The 20,458-nt window shown below is 40.9% G+C and overlaps 1 protein-coding gene across 5 annotated transcripts in view; it reads right to left on the bottom strand.

Annotated features, from left to right (window-relative positions):
• The window catches only part of LOC117385981 (dynactin subunit 1-like), a 39,674-nt gene that overhangs the window by 4,532 nt on the left and 14,684 nt on the right, over positions 1-20,458 (bottom strand). For all 5 annotated transcript variants that reach the window (XM_033983287.2, XM_033983285.2, XM_055228978.1 and 2 more), the window contains 19 exons: positions 19,846-19,980; positions 15,824-16,021; positions 14,762-14,966; positions 13,689-13,767; positions 12,808-12,967; positions 12,582-12,686; positions 11,695-11,886; positions 10,405-10,521; positions 10,104-10,256; positions 9,319-9,479; positions 8,567-8,735; positions 7,583-7,651; positions 7,280-7,492; positions 6,723-6,884; positions 6,517-6,648; positions 5,985-6,110; positions 3,286-3,428; positions 2,088-2,254; positions 787-905 (listed from right to left, as the gene is read on the bottom strand). In XM_033983287.2, the coding sequence (XP_033839178.1) occupies positions 787-905; positions 2,088-2,254; positions 3,286-3,428; positions 5,985-6,110; positions 6,517-6,648; positions 6,723-6,884; positions 7,280-7,492; positions 7,583-7,651; positions 8,567-8,735; positions 9,319-9,479; positions 10,104-10,256; positions 10,405-10,521; positions 11,695-11,886; positions 12,582-12,686; positions 12,808-12,967; positions 13,689-13,767; positions 14,762-14,966; positions 15,824-16,021; positions 19,846-19,980 (2,805 nt within the window). The remainder of the gene's footprint in view (positions 1-786; positions 906-2,087; positions 2,255-3,285; positions 3,429-5,984; positions 6,111-6,516; positions 6,649-6,722; positions 6,885-7,279; positions 7,493-7,582; positions 7,652-8,566; positions 8,736-9,318; positions 9,480-10,103; positions 10,257-10,404; positions 10,522-11,694; positions 11,887-12,581; positions 12,687-12,807; positions 12,968-13,688; positions 13,768-14,761; positions 14,967-15,823; positions 16,022-19,845; positions 19,981-20,458) is intronic.

Here is a 20,458-nt window from a genome sequence, read left to right as displayed (position 1 = left end):
ATCAGATTGCAGATGTGTTGACCTGGTTAATACTGGTGATTATTTAGCCTAGCCACACAAAACAAAAACTGTTTTGAACAATGCGCAACATCTTCTCTGTCAGTATAAATAAACTCACAATAAACTTTCATAATATCTTCAGAAAGTGCCATTATTCAACCCCAAAGCTGCGATTGTTGTCAGTTGAAAGAACTTTAAATCATAAGATTAACATGACAGATTTGTAAAGCCATCTCAAACAAATAATGATAAAGTTCAACATTTGTGGATCATAAGTTTGGAGATTTTATTCAAAAACAGTGAATCTCCCATACCATTATATAGGCCCCATCTGAAACTATGACAACATCAAATTCTAGAACATGAACATTGATATGTTGCATTGACATCATGCTGGGGGTGTCTTGCATGTATATCTATGGCTAAATGTTCATCAGTTGACATGGTGACATAATTAGCAAACACTGCCAAACACGGTTTAAACAATATACGATACCGTACAAAATGGATTTATACATCACATTTTCAGGAGCCTGTGATCAATATGCACGTTCATGGTCCTGTACAGGATTTCATAATTTTTTTTTTTTTTTTTAAAGTGACTAACTGAAAAACTGTTGGCTAATGCTAGCGAGCTTGTGACTAATTAAACAGTACAAAATCAGCTCACCTGTCTGTTCTTTATGGTTAGATTGTGTTAAAATAAAGCTCAGATTAAAGTCTAACTTGATACTTTGCAGCTCTGCGCTGTCTGATTCTCTGCTACTCAATAGTTTTGCATGGTACCTTGAGCCGGTTGTTCTCGTTCTTGAGGTGCTTGATGCTGAGTCTCTGGACCTCCACCTGCTGCCTGAGGAGTGGAGAGTCCACCACCTGCACAGGCCCGGCCAGAGCTGGAGACAGACCTAGGACAAGAGCAAACAGTCAGGTCTACAATAAGAACATTTAAGTGATATACAAGCTACAAATCTTGTTTCAATTAATATACGATTTAGTGTATAGAGTCACCACCTATAAATAGCTAGGGTTTTGGCTCAATGAAAACTCATCCTTTAAAATACGTATCTCAAAATTATGTAACAGTTTAAAATCAAAATGTGTCTATATTGGGTTATGGAGATATAATATATATGCAGACCTCAGGCTGTACTTTGGACATACTCTTTCTCCCAGTCCTTTGTTTCATAACAGTTGATAAATTTAAAACTCATACACTGGCCAATGATATCTGTCAAAGAGAACAACACTGTATAAAATGTATTTAGAAGGGACTATTTGATAGACTACCTGAACATCTCATTTGTTTGCTGAATTTTGAACTTTCAATACAAGATCTCATGATTGTCTTTGTCTAAACACAAAATAACTGAAGGCTTTTTTCCCCCCATTTCAGTTCTAGTGTTTAGTTTGCCCAAAATTGAATGCATTTCAAGAGCATGCAAACCTGGGTATGTTGGCGCCACTACTGGATTTTAATAATCTGCTAACAGACATTCAATAATACTTTGCAGCTGATGCCGTCAACATTCCCTGGGTGTGTGATGCTAACGTTAGGCTTTGCTCTGTCTGAGGCTTTTTTAGTTCTTTCTGGTCAGATTGTGTTAGAATAAATATCAGACTATAAAGTCTGACTAAGTTGGAACTACAACAGGTGAAAAGGTTTTTACTGTTTACAAGTCCCTCTCAAATAACATTACAAGCTAGCTATAACAAACAGTTTTTCACCTTTTTGTTTAAAACACACCTAAACTGAGCCATGGACACTTGTACTGATTACAGGCTCCTGAAATGTTTAAATCCATTTTGTTTTTCTTGAATTTTTGCAAACGATATTACAACGTTTTTGCCCATGTTTGCTAATGTGTGCAGTGTGTCACCATGGTAACAGTCCAGCATACACATATATGCAGAACACCCCAAGTATGATGTCATGGCAAAGTATCACTAGTCACACCTTGTACCTGTTTTTAATGTTTTAAATGGGCCTATACAGTTCTTATTCTTGTTTTGTTTGTTTTGATGTACAAACAGGGCACTCATGAAAAAGAGAATGAACAACCACACTATGAGACTGGCCCCGCACTGACCAACAGCAGAGCCCTGGACGATGGAGGCAATACCCGCCACCGGCCCACCGCGCAGGTTGTCAATGGTCATCTTTGACTGGTTATTCAGCCTCTGCTTCAGCTCCGTCTTCTCTGCCTCCAGTTGGTCGATGTCAGCCTGCAGGGCGTCCATGGTCTCTTCAAACTCCCTGAGAACAGGACAGGAGGTGTGTGTTGAGGAGGAGGGCACTTTTAAGAGTCTAAATACATTTATCTTTTACATAGCCATTATTTAAATGTATTCAATACTTCTCAATAAGGGAGCTCAACAGTGACTGCCCACCCCCTGGTTCCAGAAGTAAATAGTCATTTTTCAATAAATCTTGAGTTGTAAATGTGTTTTTTTGTCTTAAAACAACTCCATTATGGCTACCACGTAGCTGGTTAGCCTCTATGATGTCTTTCAACCTCTTAATATTTAAACTTTTTAAGTCTGTGTGAAAAATTAATGGGAAATTTACTTCTGGAACCAAAGTGGGGGAATAGGTCTGCTTTAATACTCCTGGAGTTGTTTACAGAATACTTTGTCAACATACATTTCAGAAAAATTAAATGGAATTTCCCTCAAAATAATGCAGCCCTAGGGTGAATATAATGGAATGGAACAGTTTTTGTTTCCACAGGCCTGCAGCTATTCTAAATGTGTAAGTGCTTTATTAACAGCCTGACCTGAGAATTTGCCTGCATTTTGCCAGAACAGGATCATGTGTTCCATTCCTTGGATATGCTAGTAGTTACATTCTTTAAATCATAAAATTTAAAGTACATATAACAGATTTTCATGTTTTTCTAATTATGACTTTGTTTGGTGGGACAGTACCTGTGGTAAATATTTATCAGTTAAGTAGCAGTTTGTGGCAAAACGCTGAGAAGAAAAATACAAAAATACAGGAAGTATATCTGTGTTCTCAAACACAGTACCTCTACCTATATCATTAACACTGAGCAGCGACAAATTACACTCAAGTAAGACATTTTTCTGACTGTTTAAACATTAAACAATTGACCCAGCAATGTCCTGGAACAGGTGCATGTGTGAATCGTTGTCACTGCTGAGCGTTTTGTCCCCAGCAATTGTCTAGGAACAATGCGTGAACGGTACTTAGGTTAAGTCTTTTAATGTTATACCTCACTGTTTTTTCTTATTGTATTATTTTTGTATTGGCAAAGTGATTCTGACTTCTCTTTCTTCTTGAGCAGAGCCATGTTCTCATCCAGTTTGGTCTGGATCTTCTCCACTCTTTCATCTGCATCTTTGGTGGAGGTGTCCAGCTTCTTCTCCAGGAGGCTCAGGCGGATATTAGCCTCACTCAGCTCCTCACCCTGGACACAAAGAAACATTAAAACTTGACTAAGTTTGACTAAATGTCTTGGTCGACTTAAGACATGTCCTGCCGATTGATTAATCGACTAAAAAGGGAGTGTGGCAAAAGCTCTCAAAAACAATTACATATCTCAGTGTATTTGACCCACACTGCACTGACAAGACTACATCTACACTGGAGTTCATGCAAAAACAACAATTTAAGCAGAATAAAGTGCTAAACAATGGATTAATATAAAGATTAAACTTGGGAATCTTGAGTTTAATCAGTTTTTTTTTACATATAAATACCAAATCTTCAGCTCACTCACCTCTCCTTTATACTGTTATCCCATAAAAATCCTCATAACGTAAATAAAATGATTAATCGACTAATACAAGCTTTGGTCAACTAAGACACCTTCAACTGATAAATCGACTAAACGAAAGTGACTACAACTCTAGTGGTGTGGGGCAGTGTTCATTTTGCCAATTAGAATATTTTTGTCATTGTATTCGTCAATGTCATGTTTTTGCTGACTAAAACTAAATAAAAAGATAGCATAGTATTACTATGGATCAGACCTGGACGACTGAGGGATTACACAGACATTAATAAAAAGATAAAAAGAAATCAAGACTAAAACTATGACTAAAATGAAATGAAATGTAACTAAAATCATCTTTGAACAAATGAGGCTAGAAAAAGAAATCATAACAAATCAAGTTGTACTTTTGAATACACAAAGGAACAACTCTACAATGTATCATAGTCAACCAGACTGCTCTATTTTCTGATCTATGTTATAATGTTTCCTCTTCAAAAACATACCTGGAGATGTGTTTTGTTTAATTCAGACATGTTTAACACACAAATCCTGTACAATTAGGCTGAATTCTTCTCTCAAACAGAAAACCTTGTGATGTCATGTGGTAATACAGGAAGTGGCCTACTGTGTTTTTAAACTCCATACACATTCACTAGAATCATTTAGATAATTTCAGACCTGGAATTGCCCATCTCTACTGAACAAAAGGTAAAAGGTAGAACAGAGCATTCTGAGCTTAGGAGATGTAGACAGACTAATAATAAAGGATTACTCAAACATGTGTGGAAAAAAAAAGGTATGTTTTTTAGGAGGTAACATTACTATGGCGACCCTTAACTAAAATTATTTGACATTTTCATTGACTAAAAGTAGTCTAAAACTAAAACTAATGATTTGAGTAAAACTATAAAATGTAAAACAATAAAATAAAACCAAAAGTCAGTTTATTCACAGAGTAATTTTAAGACTACAGTTGTCCCTCACTATAACGCGGTTCACCTTTCACGGCCTCACTGTTTCGCAGCCTTGCAGATTTTTTTTGTGCAATTTTGCATGCTTTTTTTTTTTTACAACGTATGAACCCGCATTGTGTTGACCATTGTCAATCAATCCCCTCTGTGCTGTGTCTTCTGTACAGTGCTGAATGCGTTCAGTTTGACAAATTTACATAAATGTTTGATCGCTAGCAGTGTGACTCTGAAGTACTGTATGTTTGCAAGTTTTCTCCTTGACAAAACCCATAATGTCGATGAAATGTTCTGCACAAAGTCACATATTTTTTGAAAATCTACAAAGGTTTGAATTTTGAGAATGTTTAGAGAGAAATGTGAGAAAATGTTAATGCCTGTCTGAGAAAAGTGTATAAAGTGTGTGGTGAGGGGTTTTACAGAGCATATATAATGATTGTTAAAAAAAAAGCTGACTACTTCGCGGATTTCGCCTGTTGTGGGTTATTTTTAGAACGTAACCTCCGTGATAAACGAGGGACCACTTTATTTATAAATTGCTGTGCCAAGGACACTGCCCATTCAGTGGCCTAAGTTAGAGGCATAATGAAGAACAACAGAAGCATAGCAAGACTGGACTGTACTAGACTGGAATGAACAACACTATCGTAATGTTTTGAGGGTTCATGTCTCCGGGTGCTGGGTCTAAATAAACTTCTTCTGTGTTAGAACTCCAGCCTCAGGCCTTCATTCTGCATTCTAAACCCATAACTAAAACTGCTTACTGGTGGTCAGAGTGGCAGCCACATTTGCTTCAGTTGGTGTATTATGTAGTCCTGTTTTTTCCTCATCCAGTCCTTATTCTGTTTTTGTAAGATATATTGAACATTAATACAGTAATTATTGTGACAGGCCTACCTATATAAAAGCTTGAAAAATATATTTTGGGGATGACTATTAACCTTATGTACAATGTTTTTGCAATAGTGGTAATTTTTATGTAATAAGGCAAGATTTGAGCTGTAGGGGGTTGAATAAATAACTTCTATGGCTAATTACTGGTTCTTTTTGCAATTTATTTGTTGCAGCTCATGCCTTTTGATGAGGTCTTGATACGGTCTATTTAAAAAAAAAAAAAAAAAAACGGTTTATTGGAATTGTCCTGCTTTGCCTCAGTGGCATAAAGTAGTTTAAATATTATCATTTATCTCAGTTTTTCTCTGTAGCAATATATCGTGCTTTAAAATGTGTTATAGTGACAGGTCTACATGTAAGGGCTGGTTTAGAGGAGTGGACTGGCCTTGATCTTGAGAGACTTCTTGAGCTCCTTGATGACCGTCTCTCTGTCCTCCAGTTTAACGCCCAGTCCCTCTGCATCGGTCATCTCAGCTCGGACTGCGGCTGCTCGGACCTCCACTGGGGGAGTCTGATACAGAGAAAGAAAAGTTTTAATTTTGTAACTATTCCAATAAATGATAGAATCATGATAACTCAATGACATCCAAAGGGAAAATTGAACAAGGCAACGTCATAATTATGTAAGAAAGAAAATGTTTATGATGTATAGTATGTACCTTTTTGGAGGTAGCATGTTACCTGTCTGATCCACGGAAGTAGAAAGTTAAAATCATACTTTGGAACATTCTCCATGGCGATAGATACGTTTTATGCCATACTGTAAAAATTTATAACCAAAGGAACAGTTCCATGGAAACAAGCAGAAACTTCCAATGTGTCTATTTTTTGGCTAAAACGTTACATACTGTGGTTAAAAATGTATTTGGGTGTGATTCTGGCAGCATTTCAGATAAATATGATAAAACAGAGCTGACCTGTGTAGCAGGTCGGTCAGCGTCATACTCGCCCTCCTGCATGGCAGTGGCCATCTTGTTCATGGTGGTGATAACAGCGGTGCAGGACTGTTGCAGACACTCACTTGGGTTCAGACCCTGAGAACCATAAATCTGCACACAGGTGTATACCATGAGGAACCAGCACTTATCAATCACTATGTCAGCTCCTGAAGCACGCTCCCCACCTGCTCCACAGCTTTGATAAGAAAGTCCTCTAGCTTAGCAGCACTCAGACCCTCGTTCTCCGCCAGAGGAGCCATAACCTGTGCTCCAGCCGCAGCCACCTCCTGCAGTACAGCCAGCACGCAACTAAGCTGACGCCTGCACTCCATCAGGGTGTCCGACACCTGCACAACAGTCAGTGAGAACACAAAGGTGGGCTGGAGGCTTTCACAACCTAGCAATGTCATATACTCATGAGATTCAGAGGTGACTGTACAACTGTCAACTCTTATGCTGTGATGTGACGTCTTCTTTTTTCATTCAACATAGAAATGGAGCCCAAGCATTGCATCTTTACTTTTAACTATTTATAGGGTCTGTACCTGATTTCATACCTTGAGTCAAAAACAGGTTTAAGTTACTTTGTTTTTGGTCAGTCTTGGAAATACACCATGACAGTGAATGAACAAGAATAAATTACAATTAGGTACAGATCCTTGCATAAATATGTTGTCAAATGGGATAAAAGCATGTTGGTGACTGCCTCACATTTGACTGACAGTGCAGTGATATCACATACCTGTGGTCCAAAGCAGAGCGCGGCTGGGACCCCTGCCACATCGGCCCCCGGCATGCGTCTGCGGATCTTCTTACAAAACTGCCTGATATCAGAGCAGGATGTGTCCAGGTCCTTGAGCAGCACAGCCAGCCCCGAGCTCTCCTGTCCCCCAGAGAGGAAGGCCCTGAGACGGGACACCTCCACTGCCATGCAGTCCAGAGCGCTGCCTGTGAACTACACATGCACACACATACATGCAGATATACCAGGTGAGAGGGTGAGAGGGAGGGATTAAGGCTGGGAAAACAGCACACACTGCAGTACCTTTATGTGGTCCAACAGCTGCACCGTGCAGTCCTCACTCATCTCAGACAGGTGCACGCTGTACAGTTGCTGAAAGAAAAAAAGAGGTATGAAAAAGTTTTAACAATAAGCATCTTCTTCTTGATAGATTTTTTTTTTTTTATCTCATTAAAAAATATGGCTAAAACTAAAATACATATAAATAATATTTGGTAAATGAATGCTTAAAGTTCCAAAAGAAAATTACCTAGAAAACGATCCAATCAGAAAGAATTAGGGCTGCAATGATTAATCAACTAACCATGACTATAAACAAAATAATCAGTCATATTCCAATAATCATAATTGTTATCTGGACTATACAGACTCTAAAACGCATACGACAAAATCTTTTTAGAACCAAAACAGAAACATTATAAATGTCTAAAAACTATTTCTCATTTTCATCAGTAACACACCTTCATAAATACTCTCTATTTAGAAGCCTTCAGTCACCATATTTCAACTTTATTTGGTTGGCAATGTATTAAAGAAGTAATAAAAATAAAATAATAAAATAAAAATAACCACTGATTAATCAATTACTAAATACATAAATACTCTCTATTTAGAAGCCTTCAGTCACCATATTTCAACTTTATTTGGTTGGCAATGTATTAAAAAAGTAATAAAAATAAAATAATAAAAATAAAAATAACCACTGATTAATCAACTACTAAAAGAATCGTTAGTTGCAGCCATAGAAAAAATACATTCTGATCAGTAAGAATGTACACTACTGGTCAAAAGTTTGGACACATCTTTATCTATCTATCTATCTGTTTTTCAAGTTATTTTGAGTGCATATTTCGTTTGATATATTCCATATGTGTCATTCATAGTTTTGATGCCTTTAGTGAGAATCTACATTATAAATAATCATGGAAATAAAGAACATAAATGAAAAACTGTATCCAAACTTGACTGGTAGTGTAGATGATTGCACATGGGCATGTGGGGTGGTACCTGGTAGTATTTGATGGCCTTGGTAAGGGGCTCCACCTGCACGGTCTCGTCCAACTGATCGCGGTGCAGCAGGTCGATGAAGTAGTCCAGAGAGCGCTCGTGGAAGCTCATCTCCGAGTAGAGTGTGCCCATGCGCTTAAACACCTCCACTGAGCAAGAGCCCAGGGCCCTGCACACAGCAGCAACCTCATACTACATACATGTGTATAGATGACAGATTATTATTCTTTTTCAGACTCAATTTTTATTGAATGAACCTTTTCTTAGCACCAGTGGGGATATTTTTTTCTTTTTATACATTAGGTCTATATAATTACGTGAGCACAATTTTTGGCTACTCTACCCACCTCAGCTGACAACAGATATAAATAGCTAAAACCATTAGTATATTTCAAACAAGACATAAGCAACTATTTTGAGTTACTAAGGTAAAAATGTCACTTAGTTTACTTCTCTGTAACAGAGGATGGAAAAATATTGTACTTGAGTGTCACAAAAAGTTGAATTTGTGGTTAAGTATGTAATATATCTTTAGATAAAATGAAAAAGTATTGTGCGATCAACATTTCTGTAGGTATTTGTTCAGTGAAACAAATAAACTGAATTTTGCCTTCATCAAAATGTGTGTAACAATATCCAATTTTTTAAACATATAATATAAAAATTAAATCAGGCACTGATATCAGTTAACTGGTCCTGAGTGGGACCTATATAAAAGGGCCATGTACATATACACATGTGTAAATACTTACTGCTCGTAGCGGTGCAGCGTGGCCTGTAGCAAGCTCAGCGAGTACACCAGACCAGAGGCAAAGCTGCGCTGCTCTCCTGAAGGGCCCCTGAGGGCTGGGCCCTGCACCAAGGGCCCATTTAGATCAAACTTATCCTGAGCCTGTTTATTGATCAGCTCCGCCTGCACACGACACACATGGTTAGACACACAGAGAAAGTACAAGTCATTTAGAATACAGTAGTGTACAGTTATTTTAACAGCCACATTAGGAATATTAGGGCCCTAGCTCACTTTACCACTAAATGCTAAATGGTCACATTTTTATGTAGCACTTTATCACCCATTCACACCAGTGTACAAAGACACTGGGGGTGAGGTGGGTTAAGTGTCTCTTCCAAAGACACAATGGCAATACTCATCTGTGGGGACTGGAATCACATCGCCAACCTGTGGGTCAGTGGATCTGACTGCTTTCTGATGTTTATGTCAATGTTTATTCGAACCACCAACCTTCGGATGAGTGGACACCTGCCCCCCCATCTCCCTATGGTACATTATCTACTGTTTATCACCACACTGTCAGATAATCAATGGATTTTGGGGGTTGTATTGTATTCGAGTTTTTGTATTTTAAGAATTCATAGCATTTTTATCAAGTTATTATTTTTGCATGTCTATTTATGCATCTTTGTGAGGCATTTTGGGTTTCTTGTGCATGAATTGTGCTTCATAAATACATTTTCCTTGCCTTGCCTTTGTATATGGTTGTATTTGGAAAAGAGAGAGGTCTACATTTGACTGTACCTTACAGATGAGGCGTGGGATGAGTAGAAGCACCAGGAGGCAGTCATGGTCTCCTCCATGACGCACAAACGAGTCAGGCATGAAGGACGTGAGGAGTGCCACCTGTCTGTTCAGCTGGGAAACCTCCATCTTCCTCAGCTCCATCTCTATGGCCTGCACACAGCACAAGTACATCACTAAATACTAAGGGTTACATGGATTACATGGATTCCACTGAAGTGGTTCAGAAGCCGAGGATCCTGGCAATTGGGAAACACCCATTACATGCAAAAACTCTGTGCATCAAACCGTAGCCCCTTACCTTTGCATAGGCCTTGGTCTCTGCAAACTTGATCTTGAAATCAAACAGCTCAGCAGGCGGCTGGTGTACCTGCTCCACATTGGTGCTCTGCTGACTAACCAGCTCTCTGTTGGCCTCCTGGGAAAAAAAGAAGAAAAAGAAAAAAAAAGAAAAAAGGTTTTATACTAATCATTAATCAGTGCTAGTGAAGCCTCTGCAGCTCAGTGAGTGAATTCTGGAGGTTCTGAGCTTTCACATGGGGCATGGCCTGTCTATATACTAAGAATGAGAAAAGCATTTATGTGTCCTCTATTTATATATTACGGCACTGATTATAATACCTTTTTTAAACTAGAGCACAGTCTACATACAGTTTCTTTTAGATTTGAAAATCCATAAAGTCCCACAAATAAGTTATAGTCAAGTTCACAAATTAACTTTCAATGGGATTTTAAATAATTTGTTGTAAACACACATCTGACTGCTTCTATTTACACAACTTTTCAAGAAATATCGGCAAAAAGGTTCAATACTGGACCAATACCGATATGTGAGCCAATATATCACCCATCCTAATTCTATATAGAGCATTTTATGAATCTTCTGTTTGGATGATTCTCTCAAAAATAGTTATTGGAAATTATAATATCTTTTACTACTAGAACACAAACAACAACTTTTCTTCCATGTTGATGGATTTTGGGCTGAAAGAGCTTCATACTGGCAAAAATTTGAATTCAGTGTTTCCTGGAACCTAAATACATGTCTGTTTTGTAACAAAAAAATTAAGTTAGACCTGCTTTAAATTATATAGCCTAGAACAACAGCTGTCATTGTAATCCTTAACCCACACCTATAAAATTTCCAAACCTAACCTTAACCTTATCTATCACCATAACCCTGTTTCTAAACCTAACCTGATTCTTAACCAGTTTTGATAGAATTTACAGGTACCTCACTAAACTCTATGTCCACCAAGACTGAAGCTGTTACGAGCATTCGTGGTTCTGTTTAGGAGTTTGATTTTCAATAAAAAGGTGACAATGACTAACTGAAAAATGGCTGGCTAATGCTAGCTAGCTTGTGACTGTAATTTTTGTTGTGTGAGATATTTGTTTAAGTGCACAAATCATCTCACCTGTTGTCATTTCAACCCAGTCAGCCCTTTATATTCAAATTGTGTTAAAATAAAGATTCAGATTAAAGTCTAACTTGAGTATCAGACCTTCTAACAGCAGTGCTTTGAGTTAGCCTCACAACCACAGGGAATGTTGATGGCCTCAGCTGTAAAGTATAAATTGGCTCTGTTACCTGCAGCTGAGCGGTGAGCTCCCTGTACTTGCTGATGGTCTGCTGGTAGTCGGCCACAGTCTCTTGGGCAGCCTCCACCCTCTTCTCAGCCTCTCTGACCTTGGACACGCTTAGGTCCACCTGCTCTCTCAGCTCCATCTCTGTCTCTCGGGCGTTTTCCTGCAGCTCGTCGTTCATCTCATTTATGGCTTCCTGCACGGACGAGGGGAAACATGCAAGATTTGTCAGTGGTTTATTTAAAAAGTCCTAAATTATACAAAATGGATTCTTGTGAGCTTTAAGCCATGTTATAACATGGTTGAGTAATCCAGATTCATCCTAGTCTCAACAGCTCAAAATGCTCTGTTCCACCTTGTGATCATGTAGCTCTAGTTCAAGTTAACAGCTACCTTTTACCTTTTGTTTAGTAGAGATAGGTGATTCCAGAACTGAAATTATCCAAATGATTTTAGTGAAGGTGTATGAACTTCCTGTATGACATGGCACCAGAGCGTTTTCTGTTTGAGAGAAGATCTCTACGCCTAAATATGCTGGGTTTGTGTGTTAAATATGGGTAAATAAAATATAACAAAGCTCTGGATCATATGTTTTTGATGAGGAAACAACATTATAACAAAGATCAGAAAATTAAGTAATAATTCCATAGTTACCATAGTCATGGCTGGTTGCTCTTGTGGCCAACTGGGTGGCACACTGACCAGTTTTAAAATATAAATAAGTTATATTAACTTTGTAACTTAACATTTTGGAATTTATTATTGTATTTTACTGCTCATGTGCCACTTGGGGACAAATAAAGTGATATTGACTGAGTGAACGATTGGCACTTATTTAACAGTATAAATGAAATGACAAGAATAAACAGACTTTTATGTGTGTTTACTAACCAGGTCAGTGACAGTTTCCCTCAGCTCTCGCACTTTCTCCTCCAAGTCCAGGTTCCTCTCAGTCAGGCTCTCCACCATCTCTTCTGAGCCCAGCGCTGCATCCACCTGTACACAATCATAGATGTGACTAAATCTGACCTCCACATAGATGAGTAGCAAGTGTGCTGTTGGACCATTGGCCGTTATTACATTATTGGCTGTCATTTCATTATCGGTTGCTACATACCTGTTCCTTGAGCTCGTCGATGGTGGCCTCTGCCTGCTTCAGCTCCACACTCAGTTTGTCCTTCTGAGTTCTGAACGTCTCCAGCTCAGTGTTCTTTTTCTCCATCTGCTTCTGCAGCTTCACATGCTCTTGCTTCTCTGAGGCAGACAGGTCTCGCATCCTGAACACACACACACACATATACACCATACTCAGACTGGAGTCAATTCATCAGAACCAATTCTCTACACAATGGCACTTCTCCATACTTCCTTGAAAATCCTCTAAATAAGAAAACACATGTTACATACTTAAAGCAGACCTATTCTGCAAAATGGACTTTTCAGAGCATTTAACCATGCCAATGGTTAATTTAACCATGTCAATGGCAATCTTAAATTTTCCAGACACCATATTGCTGATCAACACCCGATTTTACCGCCACAGGTACACACGCTACCTGCTCTGTACTTACTTTATTCTCCAATTTCATTTTCTTAATCTGTTATACGTGTAGGATTCGGCAACATCGCCTAGTCATTTTAGTACGAAAAAAAACACTTCTTGCCAGCTTAATCTGCAGCTATTCATTGGATGTGGTAAAAGCTGCACGCCTCTTTGCTGTGATGACTTTTATGGTGATGACAGCTACCATTGGGCAGTGGCATTTTCTAAGGCAGAAGTCAGCTGACTTGTTTCTTTTATAAAAGGTGTTTAAAAGAATATTTGAAATGTTCCAATTATAGCATAATGATCCACGGGTGTGAAAAATTATAACTATATAACAGACACAAGGATTATATGCCTTCTTTAAATGCACTTTTACACATTACACTACATAAATCTGTCAAGATAAGAGAGAAAAGCAACCAGTGAGCCTTTAAAGAGGAGCTTGGACTGACCTGACCAGAGCCTCCTTCAGCCGTGCATTCTGCTCCTCCAGCTGTTTGACGTGGTAACTGGACGCAGCCCCATCTGACCCTAAAATACAAATTAAGCATGTTATTCTTCTTCCATTTTTATAAACAATAAATACTTTATTAAAGTTAAAATCTAAGGGTGCACTCACACTAGGCATTTTGAATAGTGCCATGTTCAAGCAGGATTGTGGAGCGTTCTATGGCTCATACTCACACCTGCACAAGCAAACTGAACCACAGCCCAGTGATGTCATCACACGCCGCTATGTCTACATGTCATGCAGCAGTGCTATCACTTTAGTGCAGAAAATAAGACCAGTGGCGTGAAATATCTCTTAAATAGTGAGTCAGATATGCATCCTACTGTGATACGATATAATCCGTAAGTTTATATATTAAACAACAGTTTCGAGGAGCAAGAACAGCAGGAGACAATGCTTAAAAAATTCATTTCTCACAGTCCTAATTGAAGGTAAGCACAGATTTGTTGTGAGTTTTTTCTTATCCTATATCCCCTCCATGCACAAGACAGGGCTTTTAAACATAAATTGTGCATGTGCATGTACATGAGCAACCGTGCTTTGGCCCACCTCCCCCAACCAGGCGAAAGTCTGAAATGTGCCCTGCTTGGGCATGGCACATTTCACTTGCACTCACACTGGACAAATGTGCTTTAGGGGCAATCCATGCTTGGGCATGGTTCGATTGGTCTAGTGTGAGTGCGCCTTAATATAGCTTCTGTCAGAGCAGTGTTTACAGTTAGCATCCCGCCCCCAGAAAAAGCTAATGACATTAACTGCAAAGTAGATACTTTGCAGTGACATCACGGTGGAGGGATTGCGTGTATGTTTATGGAGCGGTTACCATGGTGACCCATGTTATAAACATAGCCTGATATGTTTTTAAACTGTCTGAAAACTCTAGAAAAAATGTGTTGAAACAAAGCTCAGGTTAAAGTCTAATTTGAGTAAAAGCTTCAGACCGAGCAGTTAGCTTTACTACCCGGACAGAATGTTAATAATGTTAACTGCAAACAATATCTAAGTGAGAGAGACCTTTCTCAGAGATCTCATGGCGCAGGATCTCCAGGTCCATGGACAACTCCTCCACCTTCTCCTTGAGCGTGTCCACCTCCACCTGCAGAGACTCAGCCCGCTCCTCAGCCATCTCCTTGTCCAGAGTGGCCATCTCTATGGCGTCTGCAGTGTCCGACATCTCCTCCATGTAGCGGTCTTTAGCCTCCTGGGCTTCACGGGCCTCCTGACATCACACACAGACAGGAAGACTTCATCTAGTTTTGTCCTTTAATAACTGAAGGGAATTGTACATAATCTTGGGTTATGTTTTATTTTTGTTTTTTTTTGTGTGCATGACAGGTCTTCATGTTTTTCCAATTATGGTGGGATATTGCCTGTGCTAAATATTTATCATAGTTTTACATGTAGCAGTATGTGAAGAAAAGTAACAGTAGCAATGAGTTCTTAAATGGAATACTTCTATGCCATCAACACTAAAAATTCCATCCAAAATGCACAGACGATCCATGTGCAAGACATTTTTCTTAATTAATTGCTAATACATAACATATTTAGATGTTACCTTTATTGTTTTGAAAATGCTATATTCGCCAAAAACAAGTATTAACATGTTTAATAAGTTTGTGTTCAGGTTTGTGAAATTGTAATGTATTGTTTTGTATCATGCTTTTGTATATTTATGGAGAATTGCCATGCAGGAGCATAGGCTTGTGGGCTAAGCATTGGATAGAATCTTACAGTTAACTAGCAACTAACATAAGGAAGATTCAAATAGGGCCTGGGAGAGATCACTAAAATACATCTATAACATCTAAAACCTCTTCAGGCATGTTTTTGATGAGGGAACAACATCATAACATGGTAGACTTCAAAGAGTTGATTTTGCAGAATATACCCTCTTTATCAAAATAAAGGTGTTGAAATATCATTATATTAGTATACTGTACTCAGACTATTGTTTAATTTAAAGAGGTTTTGGCCCTTGTTAACACTATGGTTGCAGGAAAGAATCATGCAATTACCAAACTCTAGTTGTCATCCAAAAAAATATGTTAGTTGATTTACTAAATAAATAAATACCCGCTTGGCTTCCTTGAGGTGTCTCTGCAGCTCGCTCTGCTGCTCCTGCATCTTGCTCTTCCACTCCTGGAGCTGCTCCAGTTGGATCTTGTGCTTTTCCAGCTCTTTGAGTTTGGCCTTGTCCTCGCTCCTCTTCATCCTCAGGGTCTCCAGCTTTTCTTCCAGGTCCTTTACCTGGGTGCGTAGGTTCTCCTCCTCCTGAACTCACAGCACACAGTTACACACAAGTAGTACACATCAGTAGGCCTTGTCACAAGAATTACTATCATATAATGAATCATAAGTCGATATAGATGGTACAATTCATATTTTATTGGTGAAAATGATTTAAACACGACTAACAACTTTATGAGAGGTTAGTAATACACTGCAGCATTATCATCCATATTATCCATTCAAATTTAAAGTAATAAGACCCAATCCCCAAAACAGCACTTTTATCCAGTTCAAAGTGGTGTTGAAAAAGTAAAAAGGCCAGAGTAGTTTTTCACATGTGTTTGTTTACATCCATGCAGCAAGGATCAGGTTGAAACTGCTGCAGATAAGCAATGGTGACTACTTCTATCTGAAATATTCTACCACATTCCACAAATAATAATGACACAGTTTTGACTTGTATCTAAAATAGAAGTGCAATGTTATAATCTTCTGAACACTTTAGAATAAAAGAACTTGCTTTGAGAGTCCCTAGACAAGAAATAGCAAACGTGAAGTGCGCTCACAACTTTTAGCTTTAGTGGTGCGCAGTCTTTTCGCTGCCATATTCCACTGCAGTCTTGGTGCTCGGAAATAAAAATCGTATCCGCTTCTGTGTTTCTGTGATGTGTGCTTTTTGTCTCATTTTCAAGGCTGAAAAATCCTATCCTATCAAAAACATACCCAGAGTTGTGTTTGATTTCATTCACACATGTCTGGAGATAAAGACAGATTAATAATACGGTATGTTTTTGATCAGCAAACAATATCATAAGATAGATGGGCCCTTTAACAATTTTGTACATTTATAATTTTTGGGAATAATACTCCTTTAGGGTTACCGAGTCAGTGTTATCATTTTAGTATGTTTCTTCAGCAATATATCACACTTGAGGGCCCAGGAGAGATCACTCAAATATGCATGTAGAGAAATTATAAATAGAGGTTAGGGTTTAACAAATAAAAATCAAACACAACAGTCTACAGTTCCAATAATAATTTGCCCATCCATCCATTTTCTTCCGCTTATCCGTGGCCAGGTCGCGGGGGAACAGTCTAAGCAGGGACTCCCAGACTTCCCTCACCCCAGACACGTCCTCCAGCTCCTCCGGTGGGACCCCAAGGCATTCCCAGGCCAGCCGAGAGACATAGTCCTTCCAACGTGTCCTGGGTGTTCCCCGGGGTCTCCTCCCAGTAGGACATGCCTGGAACACCTCCCAAGACAGGCGTCCAGGAGGCATCCTGAGCAGATGCCCGAGCCACCTCAGCTGGCTCCTCTCAATGTGTAGGAGCAGCGGCTCTACTCCGAGCTCCTCTCGTGTGGCCGAGCTTCTCACCCTATCCCTAAAGGTGCGCCTGGCCACGGAGGAAACCCATTTCAGGCGCTTCTATTCGCAATCTTGTCCTTTCGGTCATTACCCAAAGCTCATGACAATAGGTGAGTGTAGGAATGTAGATTGACCGGTAAATAGAGAGCTTTGCCTTTCGACTCAGCTCCTTCTTTACCACAATGGGCCGATACAGTGACCACTGCAGTAAGTCAGACCTGTTCCTGATGCATGTTGGACTCCACCAGGGCTGCGCTTTGTCACCGGTTCTGTTCATTACATTTATGGACAGAGTTTCTGGGCGCAGCCAAGGGTCGGAGGGGGTTTGGTTTGGGGACCACAGGATTTCATCTCTGCTGTTTGCTGATGATGTTGTCCTGATGGCTTCATTGAGCCAGGACCTGCAGCAGTCACTGGGGCAGTTTGCAGCCGACTGTGAAGCGGCTGGGATGAGAATCAGCTCCTCCAAATCCAAGGCCATGGTTTTCGATCGGAAAAAGGTGGCTTGCCCTCTCTGGGTGGGTGGCGAGTCTCTGTCCCAAGTGGAGGAGTTCAAGTATCTCGGGGTCTTGTTCATAAGTGAGGGAAGGATGGAGCGTGAGATTGACAGGCGGATCGGTGCAGCGTCTGCAGTGATGTCAGGCAATGCGAACACAGCTCCTGCTCTGGTCATAATAATAATGATGATAATAATGGCTTACACTTGTAATGCACTTTACAGGTTTGTCAAAGCCTTTCAAAGCGCTACACTACAGTCATTATTCATTCATTTCCACACTTGTTGATGGTAAGCTACGATTGTAGCCACAGCTGCCCTGGGGCAGACTGACGGAAGCGAGGCTGCCAATCTGCGCCATCAGCCCCTCCCACCACCACCAATCATTCGCGCCCACACCACTTTCATACCAGGCAATGTGGGTGAAGTGTCTTGCCTAAGGACACAATGACAGAACTTGGTCTGGCGGGACTCGATCCTCCAACCTTCGGGTTGGGCCACTCGGAGTCCATGTCCCCAGCCTCCTCCTGGATCAGGGAGAAGCTCTCCCGGAGGTGTGAGTTGAAGATGGGGGCTTCACCAGACGTTCCCAGCAGACCCTCACGATACGCTTGGGCCTGCCAGGTCTGTCCGGCTTCCTCTTCTGCCAGCATGTCTCTCTAACTCATGACCAGGTGGTGATCGGTTGACAGCTCTGCCCCTCTCTTCACCCGAGTCTCCACGACACATGAGATCAGATGACATGACAACGAAGTCGAACATTGACCTCCGACCTAGGGTGTCCTGGTGCCAATAGACACCCTTGTGCTCAAACATGGTACTCATCGGACTTTTGTGCTAGCCACAGTTTGTCCAAACAAAACACCGTTCGGTTTCAGATCAGGGAGGCCGTTCTTCCCGATCACGCCCCTCCAGGTGTCACTGTCGTTACCCACATGGGCACTGAAGTCCCCCAGGAGAACAATGGAGTCCCCAGTCGGTGCACTGTCTAGTACCCCTCCCAGGGACTCCAAGAAGGCCGGGTGTTCTGCACTGCTGTTCGGCCCGTAGGCCGACACAACAGTGGGAGACCTGTCCCTGACCCAAAGGCGCAGGGACGCGACCCTCTCGTTCACCGGGGAGAACTCCAACACATGGCAGCTGAGCTGTAGGGCAGTGAGCAAGCCCACACCAGCTGCCCGCCGCTCCTCCCTGTGGGCAACGCCAATGGACAGTCCAGCCTCTCTCAAGGAGTTGGGTTCCAGAGCCCAAGCTGTGCGTGGAGGAGAGGCCGACTATATCTAGTCACAAGCTCAGGCTCCTTCCCCTCCAGCGAGGTGACATTCCATGTCCCCAGAGCTAGTCTCTCCATGCCTGGAGATCCTGTGGTCGAGGCCCCCACCTTCGACTGCCGCCCAGATCTCTCAGCACCCTTGTGGATCCTCTTGCGGGTGGTGGATCCATGTGAGGATGGCCCGACGTCACTCCTTGAGGCTGAGCCCAGCCGGGCTCCGTGGGGAAAGACCCGGCCACCGGGCACTCGCTCCAGGGTGTGGCCCCAGTGACGCCAGTCCGGGCGAGGTAGCGAACCTTGATCGTGCACTCATTATAAAGGGCTTCTGAACCACTCTTAGTCTGACCCGTCCCCCTGGACCTGTTTGCCCTGGGTGACACTACCAGGGGCACGGACCCCCGACAACATGGCTCCCAGGATCATTCAGGTGTTCAAACCTCTCCTCCATTCTGTTCCACCTTGTGATGTTATATTGTAATATAGGAAGTGCACATACACCTACACTAGAATCGTTTTGGATGATCTCTGCCCAGAATTGAGATGTAGACAGCCTAATAAACCAGGAACACTCAAGCATGTGTGAATGAAACAAAACACAATTCTGGGTACGTTTTTGAGGAAGCATTGCAGGAGGAGGCATTGTACATGTAATATAAAGCTCTCAAGAATCAATTTTGTGTAATATAGGACCTTTAACAGTCAATAAATGAGCAGTAGAGGTAGGACATACCTTGCTGGGAGTGGCTGATACAGAGCCCGGGGCAGGGGTGGCAGGTGCAAGGGTAGCAAGTGCAGCAGGTGCAGGGGCGGACTGTACAGCTTCACTGATGTCTGAGTGGGATGAGGACAGGCTCTCCCGGGATGCCTGCAGAACATACAAAGTAAGAGGGGGGCACAGGACACTAATGCTAATGATAAATGCTGCATGAGGCTTGAAATCAGATAATTCATGAAAAAAATTTTAACATGTGGAAATGTGTTTTTTGTTTTTTTTACTTTGAACTAGGTCTGTTTTTCATGTTTTTAATGGTTTGTAGTGGTCCAAAGTTATTCCTCACTTATTTTATGTATTCAGAACATCCATATTATACACCATTTACACTCGAGACCAGCAAAATCCGTATTTTCAGAGTAAAGATATATTATATAAGAAGCTCTTGAGGTCAAAATATGTCCACTTTGTACTGTCTGCATCTTACTGTAAAGTGCATGAAGTGTTAGCGTGCAAGTTAGGGAAATTTGTCCTCTCCATTTGAACCATTCCTTCAGTGCCACTGGGGCATCTCCACAGGAGTAGTGAGAACCACATCCCAGTGCTTGGGGACCTATCTCCGTGATCAGTG

This window comes from Periophthalmus magnuspinnatus, chromosome 18 (assembly GCF_009829125.3).
Source record: "Periophthalmus magnuspinnatus isolate fPerMag1 chromosome 18, fPerMag1.2.pri, whole genome shotgun sequence".
NCBI lineage: Eukaryota > Metazoa > Chordata > Actinopteri > Gobiiformes > Gobiidae > Periophthalmus > Periophthalmus magnuspinnatus.
Note: the sequence above shows the minus strand (reverse complement) of the source record. Positions and strands in the feature narration are given on the sequence as shown.